Raw genomic sequence first — 20,685 nt, forward strand, 5'->3', positions numbered from 1 at the left:
TTGTCTTGTTTTTTATCTTTGGCACATTTTATTAATTGTGTATGTTTATAATAGCTGCTGTTGTGCATTGAACTGATTTTGTCCATTAGAGAGCTTGGATCAGTGACACTTAATGCTACTGATATATATATATTTTTTTTCATATAGTTTATTATGTGGATATTCTCAACTCCTCTAACAAATCAGTCCAACATTCTCCCTAAAGTGTTGTGTGACGGATACTGCTTTGCAATGAAATTAACAAGTGTTCAGTGATTGTTCTAAATGCTGTTCCTGCCATATATCACTAGTTTACTACTTGCAAAAAAATATAAAAATGCATGCAGCATTTCAAAATACGTCCATACAACATCTATATACACAAAAATATAAATAACGTTCCAAAATGACACCCAGTAAAATATATGCATAACAATCAGTGCAAAAATCAAATAATTGACTGCATCATTTAGTCTACAAGTGAATGTTCCTAATAGTGCTTGACAAATCAACCCATGCTCCCACCATTTCCTCCACTTCTGATCTTATGAGAACCCACCCCTATGCTGACTCCTCCATAGAGATTGGGTCAAACTGTGTTCAAAACTTGTATCTCCAACCTTTTCTTAGACCTCCTTTGTTCCTCTAATAACTCCAAGGAAAATTATCCATGCTATCATAGTGTAAAATTGATTATTTTAAAAGTTTTTTTTTTTTTAAATACAATAACTTAAGAACACTCACACATAGATGCATTTAGCACCCAAATGAAGTGTTTGAAGATGAAAGGTGCAAGGAGACAGTGGAGTCATAACGCAGTACACATAGACACCAGAAATATGGCTGACAATGGAACTGAGCTCTATACATTGGTTACATGGTTACATAGATAGTTTTAAAAAGGCACACATCCATCCAGTTCAACCAATAGAAAAAAATTAATAAAAAGAAACCCCCATATACACAATCTATACCCAAAGTTGATCCAGAGGATAGCAAAAATAACTCTATGGAGTGGTGGGAGCTCCGCATCTAAGTGTTTTGCCAGATGATGACAAGCAAAATTACTGTGTAGGGAGTCTAATTTTTTATTTTAAAAAAGTAATCTATTTTAATTAATTTGCTAACAAAAAGCAGAAACAATCAGGAAATGGGTTAGTAAAGCTCTTAACTTTTTTATTGATGACTTTACATCCTTGTTCCTCAAGGTGTAAATAAAGGGATTTAACAATGGAGTGAGAACAGTGTATACAAGCGCTAGGAATTTATTACATTGGGTGCCAATAGGTGTGATATATACAATTATGGCTGTGCCATAGAACAGACTGGTCACAGTAAGATGAGAGGAGCAGGTAGAGAAAGCTTTTCTCTTTCCATCAGTACTCTTAATGCTTAGAATGGTCTTAATAATGTGAATGTAGAAACTTATAATGATAATAAATGGGATTACTATGGCTAAAACAGCTGCTAATAGAACAGTCACTTTGCTGATAAAAGGATCAGAGCAAGACAAATCTTGAAGTGGTGTTGCATCACAGAAAAAATGGTTGATCTGATTTGAACCACAGAAATTCAGCCGAGCAATGAAAAATGTAGTCATAAAAGAAATAGTAAGCCCAATAAGCCATGGTGCCACAGCTAGTTTAAAACAAAGTTTCTTGCTCATTATAGATGAATAGTGGAAGGGATTGTTAATAGCCAAGTCTCGATCAAAGGCCATTACTGCTAAGAGGTAGCATTCAGCTATCCCTAATCCATTAAATATATAAAGCTGGGTGAAACATCCTAAAATAGATATACTTTTATTTCCAGAAATAAGGTTATCAAGAAGCTTAGGTATAGTAACTGTTACAAACATAATTTCCAAGACCGCAAAAGTACCTATAAATGTATACATTGGGGTATGAAGTAAGGGATCAATTTTAATGAAGAGGATAATGGAAATATTTCCATTGATGCAGATCATGTATGAGAGTAAAATAGTGACAAACAGTATCATCTGCATCTGTGCTAAGTCAGAAAATGCCATTAAGATGAATTCTTTCACTATGGTCTTATTGTTATCAGTTGCGTAGGGCACTAATCTCTACAATAGAAATACAGTTAGCTTCCATTAAAAAGCAAAAAAAAAAAAAGAAAGAAAGGCTATAACGCATGTACATACAATAACACAAAGCATGTTCTGCATTGCCTGCTACAGGTATGCCTTAGTTACCATAATTCTAACCGAATGATATTACACCATGTGGAAGGGTCATTCAAAGGAAGCTAAAGGTTGAAACCAGAAAAAAAAAAAAACATTCTGCGAGTTAGGTTAGTGTGTTTTAAATATTTTTTTTTAGCATTACCCTTACCATTATGATCACATAAAACTAGCAAGTATTTGTGATGTATACTATCATATTTAACATGAACTCATCTTTTGATTCAAGATTTGAAACAGATTGTCTTTACTAGAGAAATATCACTCATAAACCAAACAAAACAGTTTGCACTTACTAGTGATATGTCAATCATAGTCCAAACAAAACAAAGTTTAATTCAATATGAGAATTTAAATCAATAATGCTTCTAGTTAATCCATACTCTCTTTACAGTATATAAGGCATATAAACATTTCAATAATCTTGATGTGTACCAATTTATACAATAAAGCATATTTATAGGAGGAGGAACTTGAAGACATCCAGCACTGGGAACAATTCCCCTAAGATAAATGATGTTGTATGATGTATGAAACATTTGAGACTAAAAATACAAAATAAATGTATAAATAGGAATGCACCCATAGGAATTTGCTATAAATATATTAATTTAGAACAAGAAAAGAACCCCTAACTGGACTTTTAAAGGCACTAACATAGTAGATTAAGTATAAAAATATAATTTATTAAACAAAATAAACAAAATAAAAACGCATTGCACTGGAAAGATAACGATTGCTTGTATTATGGAAGAGCCCTGGGGCCATCATTAAAAAAAAACTGAATTCTGACTTTGAAACTCAGAATTCTGAGATTGAAATTCAGAATTGTAAGTTTAAAAAAAAAATACAGAATTCTGAGATTCAAAGTCAGAATTCTGAGATTCAAAGTCAGAATTCTGAGTTTCAAAGTCAGAATTCTGAGTTTCAAAGTCAGAATTCTGAGATTCAAAGTCAGAATTCTGAGTTTCAAAGTCAGAATTCTGAGTTTCAAAGTCAGAATTCTGAGATTCAAAGTCAGAATTCTGAGATTCAAAGTCAGAATTCTGAGATTCAAAGTCAGAATTCTGAGATTCAAAGTCAGAATTCTGAGTTTCAAAGTCAGAATTCTGAGATTAAAAGTCAGAATTCTGAGATTAAAAGTCAGAATTCTGAGTTTCAAAGTCAGAATTCTGAGATTAAAAGTCAGAATTCTGAGATTAAAAGTCAGAATTCTGAGTTCATAAATATAGTAGTCTTTATTAGGAAGATTTTAGGACCAATGAGCAATAAGGCAGTAACACCCACAGATCATCATTCTGCAGACATACACGTCTTCTGCTCTGTATATGAATATGTAAATCTATCTTAGTTACAGCACACAGTATAGGGAAGCAGGCAGTGCTGGGTTCTCTGGTTCCTCTACTGTATTAATTAGTTCCTTGGTTTGCTGTCTTATCCTTCTTCTCTGTCATCTGCTCCAACATAAAGAGCCATGATGAAAACGTGTGTATTGTGTGTGAGTGGGGGGACGCAGCTTCCATAGGTAACAGAACACAAGGGCCAGCACAGCTCTGCACCCCAACTTGTAGGACACATTGCACTATTGCCCCTACATGAGGGAATTGTGAATGGCTAGAAGACAGCAGGAAAATGTGTGTCTATGGTCATAACAGATTAATCATAGCAATGAATTGTATGGGCTAATAAGGTGTTTCACACACAATTTATCTCATATTCAACATAAAAAGCATTCTTAAAGTGTCCTTAAGTTATAGCCTAGTGGCTAGAGTAACAGGCTTGTAGTGTTGAAAGTTATGGGTTCTAATCCAGTTCAGGGTATAATCTTTAGTAATATATTGATTTTATATTAAACATATTTTAAAATATATTATATATATGTATTTTATTTATATATCCAAATTGATTTCAAGGCATATTAACAAAGACATATTGATAAAATTGTTGTATATGCTGACTACTATAAATTAGAGAGTAGGGATTTTTTTTACAAACCTGTGTATATATTGGGATGATTTTGGTGACATGGGGCCAGTTCTCAATTTCAGGAGATTGTCCCTGGAAGCTGCATGATAACCATCATATCTCACAACTCATCCCTGAGCTCTGCACTATAATCTGTGTGTACTACAATGTACACACCCATATCTCCCCTTCACTAATTGGCTGCACTTTATCCCCACTGACACAGATGCAGCGCCATTTTCCTCTTAGCTACACCATTGACACAGAAATTTTTTCCATCCAATGACACCTTCGATGCAGGGTCATTTTTCCTATCTAATGACATCACCGATGCAGGGTCATTTTTCCCATCCAGTGACACCACCGATGCAGGGTCATTTTTCCCATCTAATGACATCACCGAAGCAGGGTCATTTTTCCCATCTAAAGACACCACCGATGCAAGGTCATTTTCCCATCTAATGACACCACCGATGCAGGGTCATTTTTCCCATCCAGTGACACCACCGATGCAGGGTCATTTTTCCCATCTAAAGACACCACCGATGCAGGGTCATTTTTCCTATCCAATGACACCACCGATGCAGGGTCATTTTTCCTATCTAAAGACACCACCGATGCAGGGTCATTTTTCCTATCCAATGACATCACCGATGCAGGGTCATTTTTCCCATCTAATGACATCACCGATGCAGGGTCATTTTTCCCATCTAATGACACCACCGATGCAGGGTCATTTTTCCCATCTAATGACATCACCGATGCAGGGTCATTTTTCCCATCCAATGACATTTCGGCCACTAGTGGGGCGCTTTTACCCCCCACTAGCGGCAGAGAAAGGGTTAAAACCGCCCGCAATGCACCGGAATAGCAGCGTTTTGCCGGCGGTATCCCAGCGCTGCCCCATTGATTTCAATGGGGAGCAGCGGTGGAGGAGCGGTAAACACATCGCTCCAAAGAAGCTGCTGGCAGGACTTTTTTCCTGTCCTGCCAGCACAGCGCTCCGGTGTGAAAGTCCTCGGGTAGAGTAATGTGAAGCCCTCGGGTAGAGACATGTGAAGTCCATCCAATGACACCACCGATGCAGGGTCATTTTTTCCATCCAGTGACACCACCGATGCAGGGTCATTTTTTTCCATCCAGTGACACCACCGATGCAGGGTCATTTTTTCCATGCAATGACACTACCGATGCAGGGTCATTTTTTCCATCCAGTCACACCACCGATGCAGGGCCATTTTTTCCATCCAGTGACACTACCGATGCAGGGTCATTTTGTTTCCATCTAGTGACACCACCGATGCAGGGTAATTTTTTTCCATCCAGTGACACCACCGATGCAGGGTCATTTTTTTCTATCCAATGACACCACCGATGCAGGGCCATTTTTTTCCATCCAATGACACCACCGATGCAGGGTCATTTTTCTTCTTCACTACTGTTAGCCCCTTATGTGTGCTCCAGTTTTAAACTCTAAGACCCCTTTCACACCGAGCTGCCTATAGCGTCCGCTTTAAAACGCAGCTATTTTTATAGGCGTTTGACCGTCGGATTAGCGGCGCATTTTGGCCGCTAGCGGGGCACTTTTACCCCCCGCTAGCGGCAGAGAAAGGGTTAAAACCGCCCGCAATGCACCGCAATAGCGGCGTTTTGCCGGCAGTATCCCAGCATTGCCCCATTGATTTCAATGGGGAGCAGCGGTGGAGGAGCGGTAAACACACCGCTCCAAAGAAGCTGCTGACAGGACTTTTTTCCTGTCCTGCCAGCGCAGCGCTCCGGTGTGAAAGTCCTCGGTAGTGTCACTGGATGGAAAAAATGACCCTGCATCGGTGGTGTCATTGCATGGAAAAAATGACCCTGCATTGGTGGTGTCATTGCATGGAAAAAATGACCCTGCATCGGTGGTGTCACTGGATGGGAAAAAATGACCCTGCATCTGTGGTTTCACTGCATGGAAAAAAAATGACCCTGCATCGGTGGTGTCACTGGATGGAAAAAAATTACCCTGCATCGGTGGTGTCACTGGATGGAAAAAAATGACCCTGCATCGGTGGTGTCATTGCATGGAAAAAAAATGGCCCTGCATCGGTGGTGTCACTGGATGGAAAAAAATGACCCTGCATCGGTGGTGTCATTGCATGGAAAAAATGACCCTGCATCGGTGGTGTCACTGGATGGAAAAAAATGACCCTGCATCGGTGGTGTCACTGGATGGAAAAAAATGACCGTGCATCGGTGGTGTCACTGGATGGAAAAAAGTGACCCTGCATCGGTGGTGTCACTGGATGGAAAAAAGTGACCCTGCATCGGTGGTGTCACTGGATGGAAAAAAATGACCCTGCATCGGTGGTTTCACTGGATGGAAAAAAATGGCCCTGCATCAGTGGTGTCACTAGATGGAAACAAAATGACCCCGCATCGGTGGTGTCACTGGATGGAAAAAATGACCCTGCATCGGTAGTGTCATTGCATGGAAAAAATGACCCTGCATCGGTGGTGTCACTGGATGGAAAAAAATGATCCTGCATCGGTGGTGTCATTGCATGGAAAAAAATGACCCTGCATCGGTGGTGTCACTGGAAGGAAAAAAATGACCTTGCATCGGTGGTTGAGTTGTGAGATATGATGGTTATCATGCAGCTTCCAGGGACAATCTCCTGACATTGAGAACTGGCCCCATGTCACCAAAATCATCCCAATATATACACAGATTTGTAAAAAAATCCCTACTCTCTAATTTATAGTAGTTAGTTTATACAACAATTTTATCAATATGCCTTTGTTAATATGCCTTGAAATCAATTTGGATAAATCAATAAAATACAATTTAAGTTCTCAGTAACTTATAGTTTAAAATAAGTTTAATATAAAATCAATATATTGAAAATATATATATAATTAAAAAATGTGGTCTGAATTGGATAAGAACCAGAACTTTCAACACTATAAGCCTGGTACTCTACCCACTATGCTATCACTTAAGGGTTCTTAATTGTTGCTTTCTATGTTTAATATGAGGTTAATTCTCTGTGAAACAACTGTATTAATCCAGACGAGTGAATTATGATTGATTTGTTATGACTAGTTTCCTGAAATTGTGAACTGCCCCCCCGGGGAAACTGAAGATGACACCCTAATGATCCCATCTGATCACCCTAATAATATATACACACTTTTTTCTTTGAAATCTCTACTCTCTAATTTATAGTAGGCAGCATATACTACAACTTTGTGTGCTCAATATATCAGTGTGTCTTTGTTAATATACCTTGAAATCAATTTTGGATATATTGATAAAATACAATTTAAGCCCTCACTATCTCATATTTTAAAATATATATGTATAAAAAAATACCCTGACCTGGACTAGAACCCACAACTTCACCAATATAAGTCTGCTGCTCTAACCACTATGCTATCTCTCAGTAGTGGTTATATTAGCTTTTATGTTTAAAATGAGGTTAATTGTATGTGAAACATCTCTATTAGTCTAGACAAGTAATTGCTATGATCAATTTGTTATGAACATAGACACACATTGTCCTGCTGCTTTCTAGCAGTTCACAATTCCCTCATGTAGGGGCAAAAGTGCAATGTTTCCTACAAGTTGGGGTGCAGAGCTGTGCTGGCCATTATGTTCTGTTATCTATGGAAGCTGTGCCCCCCCCCCCACTCACGCACAATACACATGTTTTCAGCATGGCTCTTTATGTTGGAGCAGATGACAGAGAAGGATAAGACAGCAGAGGAACCAGAGAATCCAACACTGCCTGCTTCCCTATACTGTGTGCTGTAACTAAGATAGATTTACATATTCATATACAGAGCAGAAGACATGTATGTCTGCAGAATGATGGTCTGTGGGTGTTACTACATTATTGATCATTGGTCCTAAAATCTTCCTATAGACTACTATATTTATAAACTCAGAATTCTGACTTTGAAACTCAGAATTCTGACTTTGAAACTCAGAATTCTGACTTTGAAACTCAGAATTCTGACTTTTAATCTCAGAATTCTGACTTTAAATCTCAGAATTCTGATTTTGAATCTCAGAATTCTGACTTTGAATCTCAGAATTCTGACTTTAAATCTCAGAATTCTGACTTTTAATCTCAGAATTCTGACTTTGAAACTCAGAATTCTGACTTTGAATCTCAGAATTCTGACTTTGAAACTCAGAATTCTGACTTTTAATCTCAGAATTCTGTATTTTTTTTTTAAACTTACAATTCTGAATTTCAATCTCAGAATTCTGAGTTTCAAAGTCAGAATTCAGTTTTTTTTTTATGATGGCCCCAGGGCTCTTCCATACTTGTATACAGAATCACCACATTGTATAAAGGTAAAGAGTTAGGGTATATTGGCGCTACCTATAAGCATTATATACTGGGATAGCCTAAAAGTATATCCCCCCTTACTTATAGTGATAAATCTATAAGGTGTGTAGGTTATCTAAATTCCCCTTATAGTATAAATGATACCCCAGCAAACAATTATATGCCTACTAATCATATATTATGGTAAATATGTAACACACGTCAAGTGTCGCACAGCATAGAAGGGCCTACAGCGTCTAGAAAAAAGGCCAGAGGCTATATTCCATTATGTGCATTTGCTAAAAACCATATACCAATGCGGTGATGTGCATATAGGTTATATATACTAAATTAATACCATATGCGTTTTAGACATAACTTGAAATCGCATACAAACAAAACAGCTAGTAGAAACACAGAACATCCAGCAGTTAGATCTCCAATATATATTATGACAGTCCATATACTGATGTTACTATGACAATATTCAAATTCCCAATGGTGACTTTGGTGATGAATCAATTTGTCAGGTGACTCTCGTGCTCCCCCTATTAGTTGCCTACTCACCAGCTTCCAGAACCCCACCAGGGGTATAACGCCTGTGGTGTAGTATGCTGGGTCACTTCACTTGCTGCTTCATCTGGTAGATATTGCTGTAATCAGCTCCCCAGACCCCACGCCGGGGAAATGCTCCTATGTTGGAAAATGGGCCGTCTAGCTGTTGTATATTGTGCTGGGTGACTCCTATATTTTTCAATCCATAGAGGCATTGCTTTTCCTCATATATTCAAAAAGAAAGAGCTTCCATAGCGTAATAAAGTATGACCACTTTATTTAAAAACATATATGCCCACAAAACAAGGATACTGGGCTGAAAATAGTAAATTCAAACAAACAAGGCTAGACCACAGAAAGTGATTTGCAATAAAAAATTAAAAATAAATAGAAAGTAAAAAAGGAAAGATCCAGGCACTATTGTGTATCTCTGTCCAGATGGAATAGGACAGCAGTAGACCTGAGCAATGTAAAATTTAAAAAGTCCCTCCAAACAAGCATAAACAGCGAGGTGGGGGTATGTATCCACCAGCCGCTACACAGCGTTCTCCTCTCTCGTATGCCCTGGAGCTGACTGACAGAGCGTGATGCCGTTGTGCGCGCTTCGTCACATGACGTCCTCAGCAACGGACGTTCAGGCGAATTTTGGGCCAAACTTGTCTTGCATACACACGGTCGGACAAAGTTGTTGGAAAATCCAACACGGTGACGTAAAACACGTACGTCGGAACTATAAACGGGGCCGTAGCCAATAGCTTTCGTCTCTTCATTTATTCTGAGCATGCATGGCACTTTGTGCATTGGATTTGTCCACACACGGTCAGATTTTAAACGATCAGATTTTGTTGTCGGAAAATTTTATATCCTGCTCCCAAACTTTGTGTATCGGAAATTCCAACGGAAAAAGTCTGATGAAGCCCACACACGATCGGAATTTCTGACAACACAATCCAGTCACACTTTTTCTGTGAGAAAACCTGACTGTGTGTACAGGGCATAAGAGTAATTTTCTTGTTCTAGTTAGCTCGGACGTGGCACATTATGGGAGCATAACCACTGATACAAACCTTAGATATATTGATTTAGGTCTTTCCTTTAAAAAAAATTTGAAGAAAATATTTGATATTTGAAAAAAAAAAATAAAAAAAAAATAGAAAAAAATAACTACCCCCTTTTGTTAAAAAAAAAGAAAAAATATTTTGAGGACAGCAGTGTGTGGGGAGGACAGCCAATCAGTGAGCAGTGTGTGGTGAGGACAGCCAGTCAGTGGGCAGTATGTAGTGGGAGCCTTGGGAGTATTTCTTCAGTTCCTTGTGTGCAGTATAAGGGCTGAGGCTGGGTTCACACTGGTGCGACACGACAGCCGTCCTACTTTGGATCCGACTTTGCCCTGCGACATGAAGCCGGCATGTGTCTGACTTTCAATGAACGGGGATCCGACTTGGATCCCCGCCAATGCCCGGCACTGTGTTTGGTATGAATCTTTAGGGGGAACTCCGCGCCAAATTTTAAATAAAAAACCGGCATGGGTTCCCCCTCCAAGAGCATACCAGGCCCTTGGGTCTGGTATGGACCTTGAGGGGAACCCCCTACGCCGATAAAAACGGCGTGGGGGTCCCCCCCAATCCATACCAGACCCTTATCCGAGCACGCAGCCCGGCCGGACAGGAATGGGGGTGGGGACGAGCAAGCGCCCCCCCCCGAACCGTACCAGGCCGCATGCCCTCAACATGGGGGGTTGGTGCCTTGGGGGAGGGGGCGCGCTGCGGCCCCCCACCCCAAAGCACCTTGTCCCCATGTTGATGAGGACAAGGGCCTCTTCCCGACAACCCTGGCCGTTGGTTGTCGGGGTCTGCGGGCGGAGGGCTTATCGGAATCCAGGAGCCCCCTTTAATAAGGGGGCCCCCAGATCCCGGCCCCCCACCCCATGTGAATGAGTATGGGGTACATGGTACCCCTACCCATTCACCTAGGGAAGTGTCAATAAAAAAAAAAACACAGTACACAGGTTTCAAAATTAATTTATTGGGCAGCTCCGGTATCTTCTTCCGACTTCTCCCGGTGTTCCGCCTCTTCTCCCGGGCCCCGCCGCTATCTTCTTCCAGCTCTATTGCCAGCGAGGGGCCCGGTCTGCTGCCGCTGTCTTGTCGCCGCTGTCTCGCCGCTTCTTCTCTTCATCTCTTCTTCCGATGTTGACACGACGCTCTCCCCGGCTGGAATGCTCTCTGTGCGCTCTGCTCTGACTTATATAGGCGGTGACCCCGCCCCCTTATGCCATCACAGTCCCTGGGCATGCTGGGACTGTGACGTTTAGGGGGCGTGGTCATCACCCGATGACCACGCCCCCTTATGCCATCACAGTCCCAGCATGCCCAGAGACTGTGACGGCATAAGGGGGCGGGGTCACCGCCTATATAAGTCAGAGCAGAGCGCACAGAGAGCATTCCAGCCGGGGAGAGCGTCGTGTCAACATCGGAAGAAGAGATGAAGAGAAGAAGCGGCGAGACAGCGGCGACAAGACAGCGGCAGCAGACCGGGCCCCTCACTGGCAATAGAGCTGGAAGAAGATAGCGGCGGGGCCCGGGAGAAGAGGCGGAACACCGGGAGAAGTCGGAAGAAGATACCGGAGCTGCCCAATAAATTAATTTTGAAACCTGTGTACTGTGGTTTTTTTTTATTGACACTTCCCTAGGTGAATGGGTAGGGGTACCATGTACCCCATACTCATTCACATAGGGTGGGGGGCCGGGATCTGGGGGCCCCCTTATTAAAGGGGGCTCCTGGATTCCGATAAGCCCTCCGCCCGCAGACCCCGACAACCAACGGCCAGGGTTGTCGGGAAGAGGCCCTTGTCCTCATCAACATGGGGACAAGGTGCTTTGGGGTGGGGGGCCGCAGCGCGCCCCCTCCCCCAAGGCACCAACCCCCCATGTTGAGGGCATGCGGCCTGGTACGGTTCAGGAGGGGGGGGCGCTCGCTCGTCCCCACCCCCATTCCTGTCCGGCCGGGCTGCGTGCTCGGATAAGGGTCTGGTATGGATTGGGGGCGACCCCCCACGCCGTTTTTTCGGTGTAGGGGGTTCCCCTCAAGGTCCATACCAGACCCAAGGGCCTGGTATGCTCTTGGAGGGGGAACCCATGCCGGTTTTTTATTTAAAATTTGGCGCGGAGTTCCCCCTCAAGAACATCTGAGCACAAGTCGCGTGCCGAAGTCGGATCATGCAAGACGGCAATCCGACTTTGATCCGACTTCAATGATAGTCAATAGGCTGAAGTAGGATCAAAGTCGGACCAAAGTAGTACAGGGAGCATTTCTAAAGTCGGAACGACTTGTGTCGGACCAGTTAGGACGGCTCCCATAGGGAAACATTAAATTTCACACATCATGCGACATGAGCTCTCAATGTCGGAGCGTTTGTCGGACCAGTGTGAACCCAGCCTGAAACAGCACACATGGAGCATGGAGGGAACACCTGCAGTGATAAAATAAACCTCTCCCCATCAGCCACTTACTACATGGCTGGAAGTAGAGGACTCCCAGGCTGCCATCTCTGCTCCCTCTAACTTCCAGTTCCAGCTGCTTGATCAGTTTTGTGTGTAGGAGGGAGAGTCAGGTCACACCCTTACCCTGCCTACCACCTGCTCATCCAGGGGAGGTACTGCACAGCTGAAAGTCCCCTCCAGCTTGAAACCTTACTCTGCTCTGTGCTGGGTATTAGAGAAACACTGCAGCTGGGGTAGAAATTCAAAGGCAGACCTTGCTGACCCGGAGACAGAGATGGTAGCGAAGATGGGGGTGAACCTCAGCAACCCCTGGATCTGCCCTTGAACTGATCTCTGAATAATTAAAAGGAAACATAAAAGGGATAGTTGATCCAGGGAATATCTGCTTGCATCCTTGCTGATCATGAAGGGTTTTTTTTCCTCGCTTGAGCAAATTGGATCATGCTTTATTGTTTTTTTTGCCTTCCTCTGGAGATTTGTATGTATTTTTTTATATTGGGTGAAGTAGATGGACTTGTGTGCCTTTTTTCTACTTGACTTAATGTAACTGTAAATGTAACTATTTAATATTAAACCTGGAATCAAAGTAAATTGAGATGTAAACTTCCAATGGGGGCACATGTTGCAGTGGTAGTAAGGTCTAAGGGGATTTTCATACTTTAGAGAGATTTCCCCTTGCTCCCAGTTGTGGCTACAGGACAAGAATTAAAACAAAATCTCTCCAATGAGACTCATACATTTAAAAAAAAAACTGCCCACAATTGGAGTTATCAAGTTTGGGTGGAAGACAGTGCGGAACTGGTGCCGCTTGAGGCTGCCTAGCGGCAGATTTCGGTGTGGAGGGTATAGAGGGAATTGCTTCCAATGGGTTATCTCCCAATTGTAGATGGTAGGTGATATCCTCCATTGGGATCCAGGGCTGCTACCTTTCTCATAACAGTGATTGGGGCGTTCCCACAGGGAACACTTGGGTGATTGTAGAGAAGTGCCTGATGCCCAAAAAAATCTCACTTTTTGGGGGGGAATCCCCAAAACCACACCCCTTGTCAATCTTTGAAATTCTAGGTCCCAACATTTCCCTCTTACTATCTCTGCTTCACAATGCCAGCATACTGCAAAGCTTATAGGTTATATTTAAGGTTATATTTATATATAAGGTTATATTTAACCTTCTCAGAGTCTAACCATTCTCCAAGAAATACAGCCCTGAAAAAGGAGGATGCAATACCCCAAAGTGTGTTGCCTCTACTTGATGATTATTATAGTTTATTAAAGATAAAAGTATACAAGTGAGACTTTTTTTGGACATTGGGTGCTCCTCTCCAATCACACAATTGGGAGGTGGACTTGTACTTTAACCCTTTCGCTGCCAGCCCCTTTTGAATTCAGCTGGCTGGACCATTTTTGCAATTTTTCCATAGCCTTTTTAATTTTCCATTACAGCTTTCAGAGTTTGTAAAAGACCCCAAAGCACATGACCAGTATAAATAAAGCTAAATTAAGGCTTACCTGTAGGTGCATGCAATATCTCCTTAACCTACACGGTTTAGGAGATATTTGCAAAAAAGACTGTACCGATGTCTACGGCACATGCACGCCGTAGACAACAGCACAGGCGCACTGAGCATGCCTTAATGAAGTTGAGCATGCTCCCGCTCGCATGCACCGGAGTGACGTCATCGCTGCTCCGGCCACTCACAGCGCCGGAGCAGTGATACCCGGAAGTCACTCCGGGTATCATGGCGCCGACAAAGGACGTGAACGAGGGGCACTTCAGGGGCTTCGATCTAAGGTAAGTAATTCATAATGAGCTAGTATGCTATGAACCTTGGAATACTGGATTGTCATGAAGCTTGGAATGCTGAAGTATTTCTGCTTTGATTTTATTACACAGTGGGGGGTCTTCTGCCCTGTCTTAAGGCTAACCCCCTCCAGACGGCTCCATGGTCTGGAAGGAAGGCATTGTTCTGTGTTTGACCATTTGTTTATGTACTTTAATAACCCCCTGGGGCTTCTCTGTGTCATTACACATATCAGTCCTCCTATTTAAGCTATTGGACCAATCTCTGCTGACCCTGTTTCAAGTCCTCATTTGCATGGACAAGAGGACCTGAGTGAAGACTAGAGTGTACTGTACAATTGACCAATAGGAAAGTGGTTGTTGGGGACGGGGTGTTCAAACTGCTGTGTATAAAAGTGTGTTGTGTGCATCAATAAAAGTGAGATTCCTGTTTGAACTTACATACAGCCTGCCTGGTGTTTGTTCTGAGCTATCGCAACTGGATTCGAACAGCACATAGCTGTAGTTCGATTCCCGGACCATCAGACGTTGCGATCTGCAATCTGATTCAATAGCCACAGAGGAGTGTCGGGAGAGTGGAACCGAGCGAGCAGGGGCTTGTTACTCTATGCATACTAGCTCATCATGCCTTTGTCTTGCAGGGTGTATGTTTTTTTTTCTTCAGAGGCTTTACTTCCTCTTTAACCTGTATTAAGTTAATAAATAACAAATATTTGTAAATTTTAATTTGCGTCTTTTTGCGAAATGGTGAAAATTGAACATATGCGAAATTATAAATATCCAAATTTCTCTGAAAGCTTAAGGTAAAAATGAAAGCCTCCAGATTTTTAGAGTTTGTAAATGAACCCCTAAACCATATATTTTCTATAAGCATATGACTTGTAGAAAAAAAAAAGGTGCTACTAATTTTAAAGGCCCTGCGATATTTGCGCAGATGTTTATCAAAACAATATTTTCGCAAAAAATACACTAAAATCATTATTAGCAGATAAAAACACATTTTACAAAATTCCTGCTAAATTTCTACTAAATATAAAAGCTTAATCTGTGTTGAGTTAATAAATAACAAATACTTGTAAATTTAAAATTACGCCTTTTTGAGAAATTGTGGAAATCGAACATATGCAAAAAATTCTCTAAAAATGTGGAGGTTTTCTTTTTTCACTTACAGCTTTCAGAGTTTGAAAAAGACCCCCCAAACCATCCATTTTCTGAAAGCACATGACCAGTAGAATAAAAATAAGAGTTAGAGTTACCGGTAACTTGGTTTCCAGGAGTCATCCAGGACAGCACCAGAAAGAAGGCTCCACCTCTGAAGGCAGGAAAGGGAGGTCAGATCATATTGGTCCAATAAAGAATGATGAAGGGAATCTGGTTACTAAGGATGGAGAGGTGGTGAAGGTATTGAATTTATTATTTTCCTCGGTCTTCACTAGGGAATTGGGGGACTTCAGTAACCAAAACTGCAATTTTTATCCTCATGACATGTCACAGGAAGCACCCTCATGGCTAACAAAGGACAGAATTAGAAATAGACTTGAAAAAGTTAACATTAATAAGTCACCGGGACCAGATGGCTTGCATCCGAGGGTTCTTAGGGAACTCAGTCAAGTAATTGCCAGACCATTGTTCCTAAATTTTACTAACAGTCTACTGACTGGAATGGTACCAGTTGATTGGAGAAAAGCCAATGTAGCAGCAATATTTAAAAAAGGGCCAAGATACATCCCTGGGAATTACAGACCAGTTAGCCTAACATCAATTTATTGCAAGCTCTTGGAGGGGATGATAAGGGATTATATACAAGATTTTAGTAATGACAACGGTATCATTAGCAGTAATCAGCATGAATTCATGAAGAATTGTTCTTGCCAAACCAATCTATTAACCTTCTATGATGAGGTGAGCTGCCATCTAGATAAAGGAAGACCCATAGATATAGATGTATCTGGATTTTGCAAAAGCATTTGATACAGTTCCCCATAAACGTTTACTGCACAAAGTAAGGTCCATTGGCATGGACGATAGGGTGAGTACATAGATTGAAAACTGGCTACAGGGGTGAGTTCAGAGGGTAGTGATAAATGGGGAGTACTCGGAATGGCCCGGGTGGAAAGTGGGGTCCCCCAGGCTTCTGTCCTGGGACCAATCCTATTTATTTTATTCATAAACGACCTGGAGGATGGGGTAAACAGTTCAATCTCTGTATTTGCGGACAATACTAAGCTAAGCAGGGCAATAACTTCTCCGCAGGATGTGGAAACCTTGCAAGAAGATCTGAACAAATTAATGTGGTGGGCAACTACATGGCAAATGAGGTTTAATGTGGAAAAATTTAAAAAATGCATTTGGGTGGCAAAAATATTAATGCAATCTACTCACTGGGGAGAACCTCTGGGGGAATCTAGGATAGAAAAGGACCTGGGGGTCCTAGTAGATGACAGGCTGAGCAATGGCATGCAATGCCAAGCTGCTGCTAACAAAGCAAACAAAAAATTGGCATGCATTAAAAAGGGATCGACTCCAGAGATAAAACGATAATTCTCCCGCTCTACAAGACTCCAGTCCGGCCACACCTGGATTATGCTGTCCAGTTCTGGGCACCAGTCCTCAGGAAATGCTGGAAATGGAGCGAGTACAAAGAAGGGCAACAAAAATAATAAAGGGCCTGGAGGATATTAGTTATGAAGAAAAGTTGCGAGCACTGAACTTATTCTCTCTGGAGAAGAGACGCTTGAGAGGGGATATAATTTTAATTTACAAATACCATACTGGTGACCCCACAATAGGGATAAAACTTTTTTGCAAAAGGGAGTTTAATAGGACATGTGGCCAAGCTGCTGCAAGCAAAGCAAACAGAATATTGGCATGAATTAAAAAAGGGGTTAACTCCAGAGATAAAACGATAATTCTCCCTCTCTACAAGACTTTGGTCGAGCCGCACCTGAAGTATGCTGTCCAGTTCTGGGCACCTGTCCTCAGGAAGGATGTGCTGGAACTGGAGAGAGTCCAGAGAAGGGTAACAAAACTAATAAAGGGACTGGAGGACATTAGTTATGAGGAAAGGTTACAAGCACCAAACTTGTTCTCTCTGGAAAAGAGACGCTTTAGAGGGGATATGATTTTAATGTACAAATACCGAACTGGTGACCCCACAATAGGGATAAAACTTTTCCATGTAAGGGAATTTAATAAGACACGCGGCCCTTCATTAAAATTAGAAGAAAACTGCATAGAGGGTTCTTTACAGTAAGAGTGGTAAGGATGTGGAATTCCCTTCCACAGGCAGTGGTTTCAGCAGGGAGCATCGATAATTAACAAAAAAACTATTAGATAATCACCTGAACAACCACAACATACAGGGATATACAATGTAATACTGACATAAATTCACACACATAGGTTGGACCTGATGTACTTGTGTCTTTTTTCAACCTCGTCTACTATGTAACTATGTAGGACAAAAGGTTAAATCCTTAAAGGGCAGTCACCATCCCTCTTCCCCAGTCTTTATCCGAGAACTTCCCCGGAACGGCTTCTAAAACAACAAAAGACACTCATCCAAGGTTATAACAACATATAGGGATGGAATCCCTGCTGTCCTGGATGATTCCTAGAAACCGAGTTACCAGTAAGTCTAACCCTGGTTTTCTCCAGTCGTCTGTCCAGGACAGCACCGGAAAGGATCAACAAGAACTTACCAGATTAGTGGGGGGGGGGGAACTACTGCCTGGGGGACCTTTCTCCCCAATGCTTGATCCTGCGCTGAGATAAGGTCCGGGTCTGTACATATTACCAGCCTGTCCTCAAAAATTTGCAGGAAAGGCTCTTTAATAGAAAGTGCTTGCAGCTCGCAAATGCATCTGACTGTACTCCATACCCTGCCTTCTCCTCCGGTGGGGGAAACACAAAAGACCAGCTGATTGGAGAAAAGTCAATGTGGTACCAATAGTCAAAAAAAGGCAGAGACAAATCCCTGGAAAACTACAGGCTAGTCAGCCTAACATCAATAGTAGGTAAATCATTGGAGGGGATGATAAGGGACTATATCCAAAGATTTACTGAAGAAAAAAGTATCATTAGTAGTAATCAGCATGGGTTTATGAAAGGGTCGTTCCTGCCAGACCAATCTGCTAACATTCTACAAGGAAGTGAGCTGCCATCTAGACAGGGGAAGGCCTGTGGATTTAGTGTATCTGGATTTTGCAAACGCATTTGATACAGTTCTTCATAAATGCTTAATTTACAAGCTGAGGTCTGCAGGCATGGACATGGGTAAAAAACTGATTACAGGGGTGTGTCCAAAAGGTGGTGATAAATGACGTGTACTAAGACTGGTCTGGAGTAGTAAGTGGTAGTAGTAATAGTAAGTACCTCAAGGTTCTGTCTTGGGACCAATTCTATTCAATTTATTCATAAATGACATAGAGGATGGCATATATAGCTCAATCTCATTTTTTGTGGACGACACAAAAAAAGCAGGAAATAACCTCACATTGGGATAAAGAAAGTGTACAGAAAGACCTGAACAAAATAATGGAGTGGGCAACTACATGGCAAATGAGGTGTAATGTGGAGAAATGTAAAGTAATGCACTTGTGGGGCAAAAAACTTAAACACAAACTACTCACTAGGGGGAGAACCGCTGGGGGAATCAGGGATGGAAAAAGATCTGGGGGTTCTAGTAGATGACACATTGAGCATGCAATGTCAAGGTGCAGCTATCAAAGCCGGCAGAATATTAGCATGAATAGAAAAAGGAAAATACTCCAGGGATAAAAAGATAATCCTGCCACTTTATAAAACTCTGGTTATGCCACATCTGGAGTACTCCGTCCAGTTCTGGTCACCAGTCCTCAGAAGGGATGTGTTGGAACTGGAGAAAGTCCAAAGAAGGGCAACAAAATTAATAAGGGGACTGGATGACCTCAATTACGAGAAATGACTACAAGCACTAAATTTATTCTCGCTGGAGAAGTGGCGCTTGAGAGGGAACATGATAGCGATTTACAAATACCTTAATGATGATCCCAGCATAGGAAAAAAAAACTATTCAGTCTCAGGGGGTGTAAGAGGACACGGAGCCACACAATGAGATTGGAGGAGAAGCGGTTTAACCAATTGATATAAATGGGAGGGCCTGCATAAGGATGCACAGAACACCTGTGCAGCTAAACACGGCCTCACTGCAGTATGACCCGCGTTAATGAAGCCTTGGGCCTTGTTTATACTTGCAGTGCAGGGCCGCAAAAATGCTCAATTGAGCTATGTTTCTGCTGGCTGCCAACCACCCCTTATAAGCTACTATAGGCAGCAGAGGTGGGTGTTTAAATTCTGCAGGCACGATGCTTCACTGTGCACCTGTGGCTCAGTTGACCCCACTTGTAGTGATGCCGCCATCTGAACACTACACATTCAAGTCTGAGGAAACACCGCAAAAGACCCGCAATTGCATGCAATGCACGCAGTTGTAGCACATTTCTTGGAAAAAATGGGGTTAAAACAGTTGGTGAGGAGGCATCGAATCGCTTCCTCACCTCCTGTCAATAGCCTCTGAAGCACGATCCGAACGCTGATCGGGCTTCAGCGGGAACAGCGTTTTAGATGCATGTCTAAATCTACCCTTAATAGGTTCTTTATTGCGACAATTTTTTTACATTTTATTTTATTTTATTTGGGGGGGGAGGGCGGGGGATTTGGAGACATCAGGGCTCTTAACAGATCCCTAATGTCTTTTTTGAAACAGAGAAAGGGACTGAAGTCAGTCCCTTTCTCTGCAACCTGGGATACACTGTAATGAATTATTATTTATTCACGAACTGACACAGAGTAAATACTGTTTACTCTGTGTCAGTGATGAATAAACAGAGTAATCGGTAACAATCACTTTGTTCATTCAGGAAAGAAAAGGGGCTGGTAAACACACATTTACCAGCGCCCCTACTTTCCTTTCTGACACACTCCACTCACCGATCTCCCAGACAGCAGTTGCAGCCGGCAGGAGGGGGTGGAAGGAATTCCGGCTAGCAGAGTTGCCGTCAGGGATTGGTGAGTGAGCAGAGCACTGAAGAGAAAAAAAGTTTAACTGTGAAATTTCCGGCGGGAGTGGCAGCGGAGGGAGCTGGCAATGGCAACAGATCTACAGAGATCCGTGCTTGTGGGGACACTGATGCTGCAAGGTGAGGCTTAGTGCTGAGGGGATAGATGGTGTAGGCAGTGGACAGTGGGGGGGTCAGAGTAAGCATTTGAGGCAGTGCAGGAGAGGAAGCACTGGATGAGAGGGAGAGAGGCGGTGGAGGAGGGGGTTCATTTTAGAAGAATAACTCTGATCAGTGGCTTCTTAGCCGCTAATCAGAGGTA

General features: G+C 42.2%; 1 protein-coding gene across 1 annotated transcript; it reads right to left on the reverse strand.

The window, feature by feature from the left end:
- Nucleotides 1–1,102: 1,102 nt before the first annotated feature.
- On the reverse strand, nucleotides 1,103–2,008 carry LOC141116588 (olfactory receptor 11L1-like). Its single transcript, XM_073608982.1, has one exon. The coding sequence runs from the start codon at nucleotides 2,006–2,008 to the stop codon at nucleotides 1,103–1,105; it is 906 nt and encodes a 301-aa protein (XP_073465083.1).
- Between the last annotated feature and the right edge of the window lie 18,677 nt (nucleotides 2,009–20,685).

This window comes from Aquarana catesbeiana, linkage group LG13 (assembly GCF_042186555.1).
Source record: "Aquarana catesbeiana isolate 2022-GZ linkage group LG13, ASM4218655v1, whole genome shotgun sequence".
Lineage (NCBI taxonomy): Eukaryota > Metazoa > Chordata > Amphibia > Anura > Ranidae > Aquarana > Aquarana catesbeiana.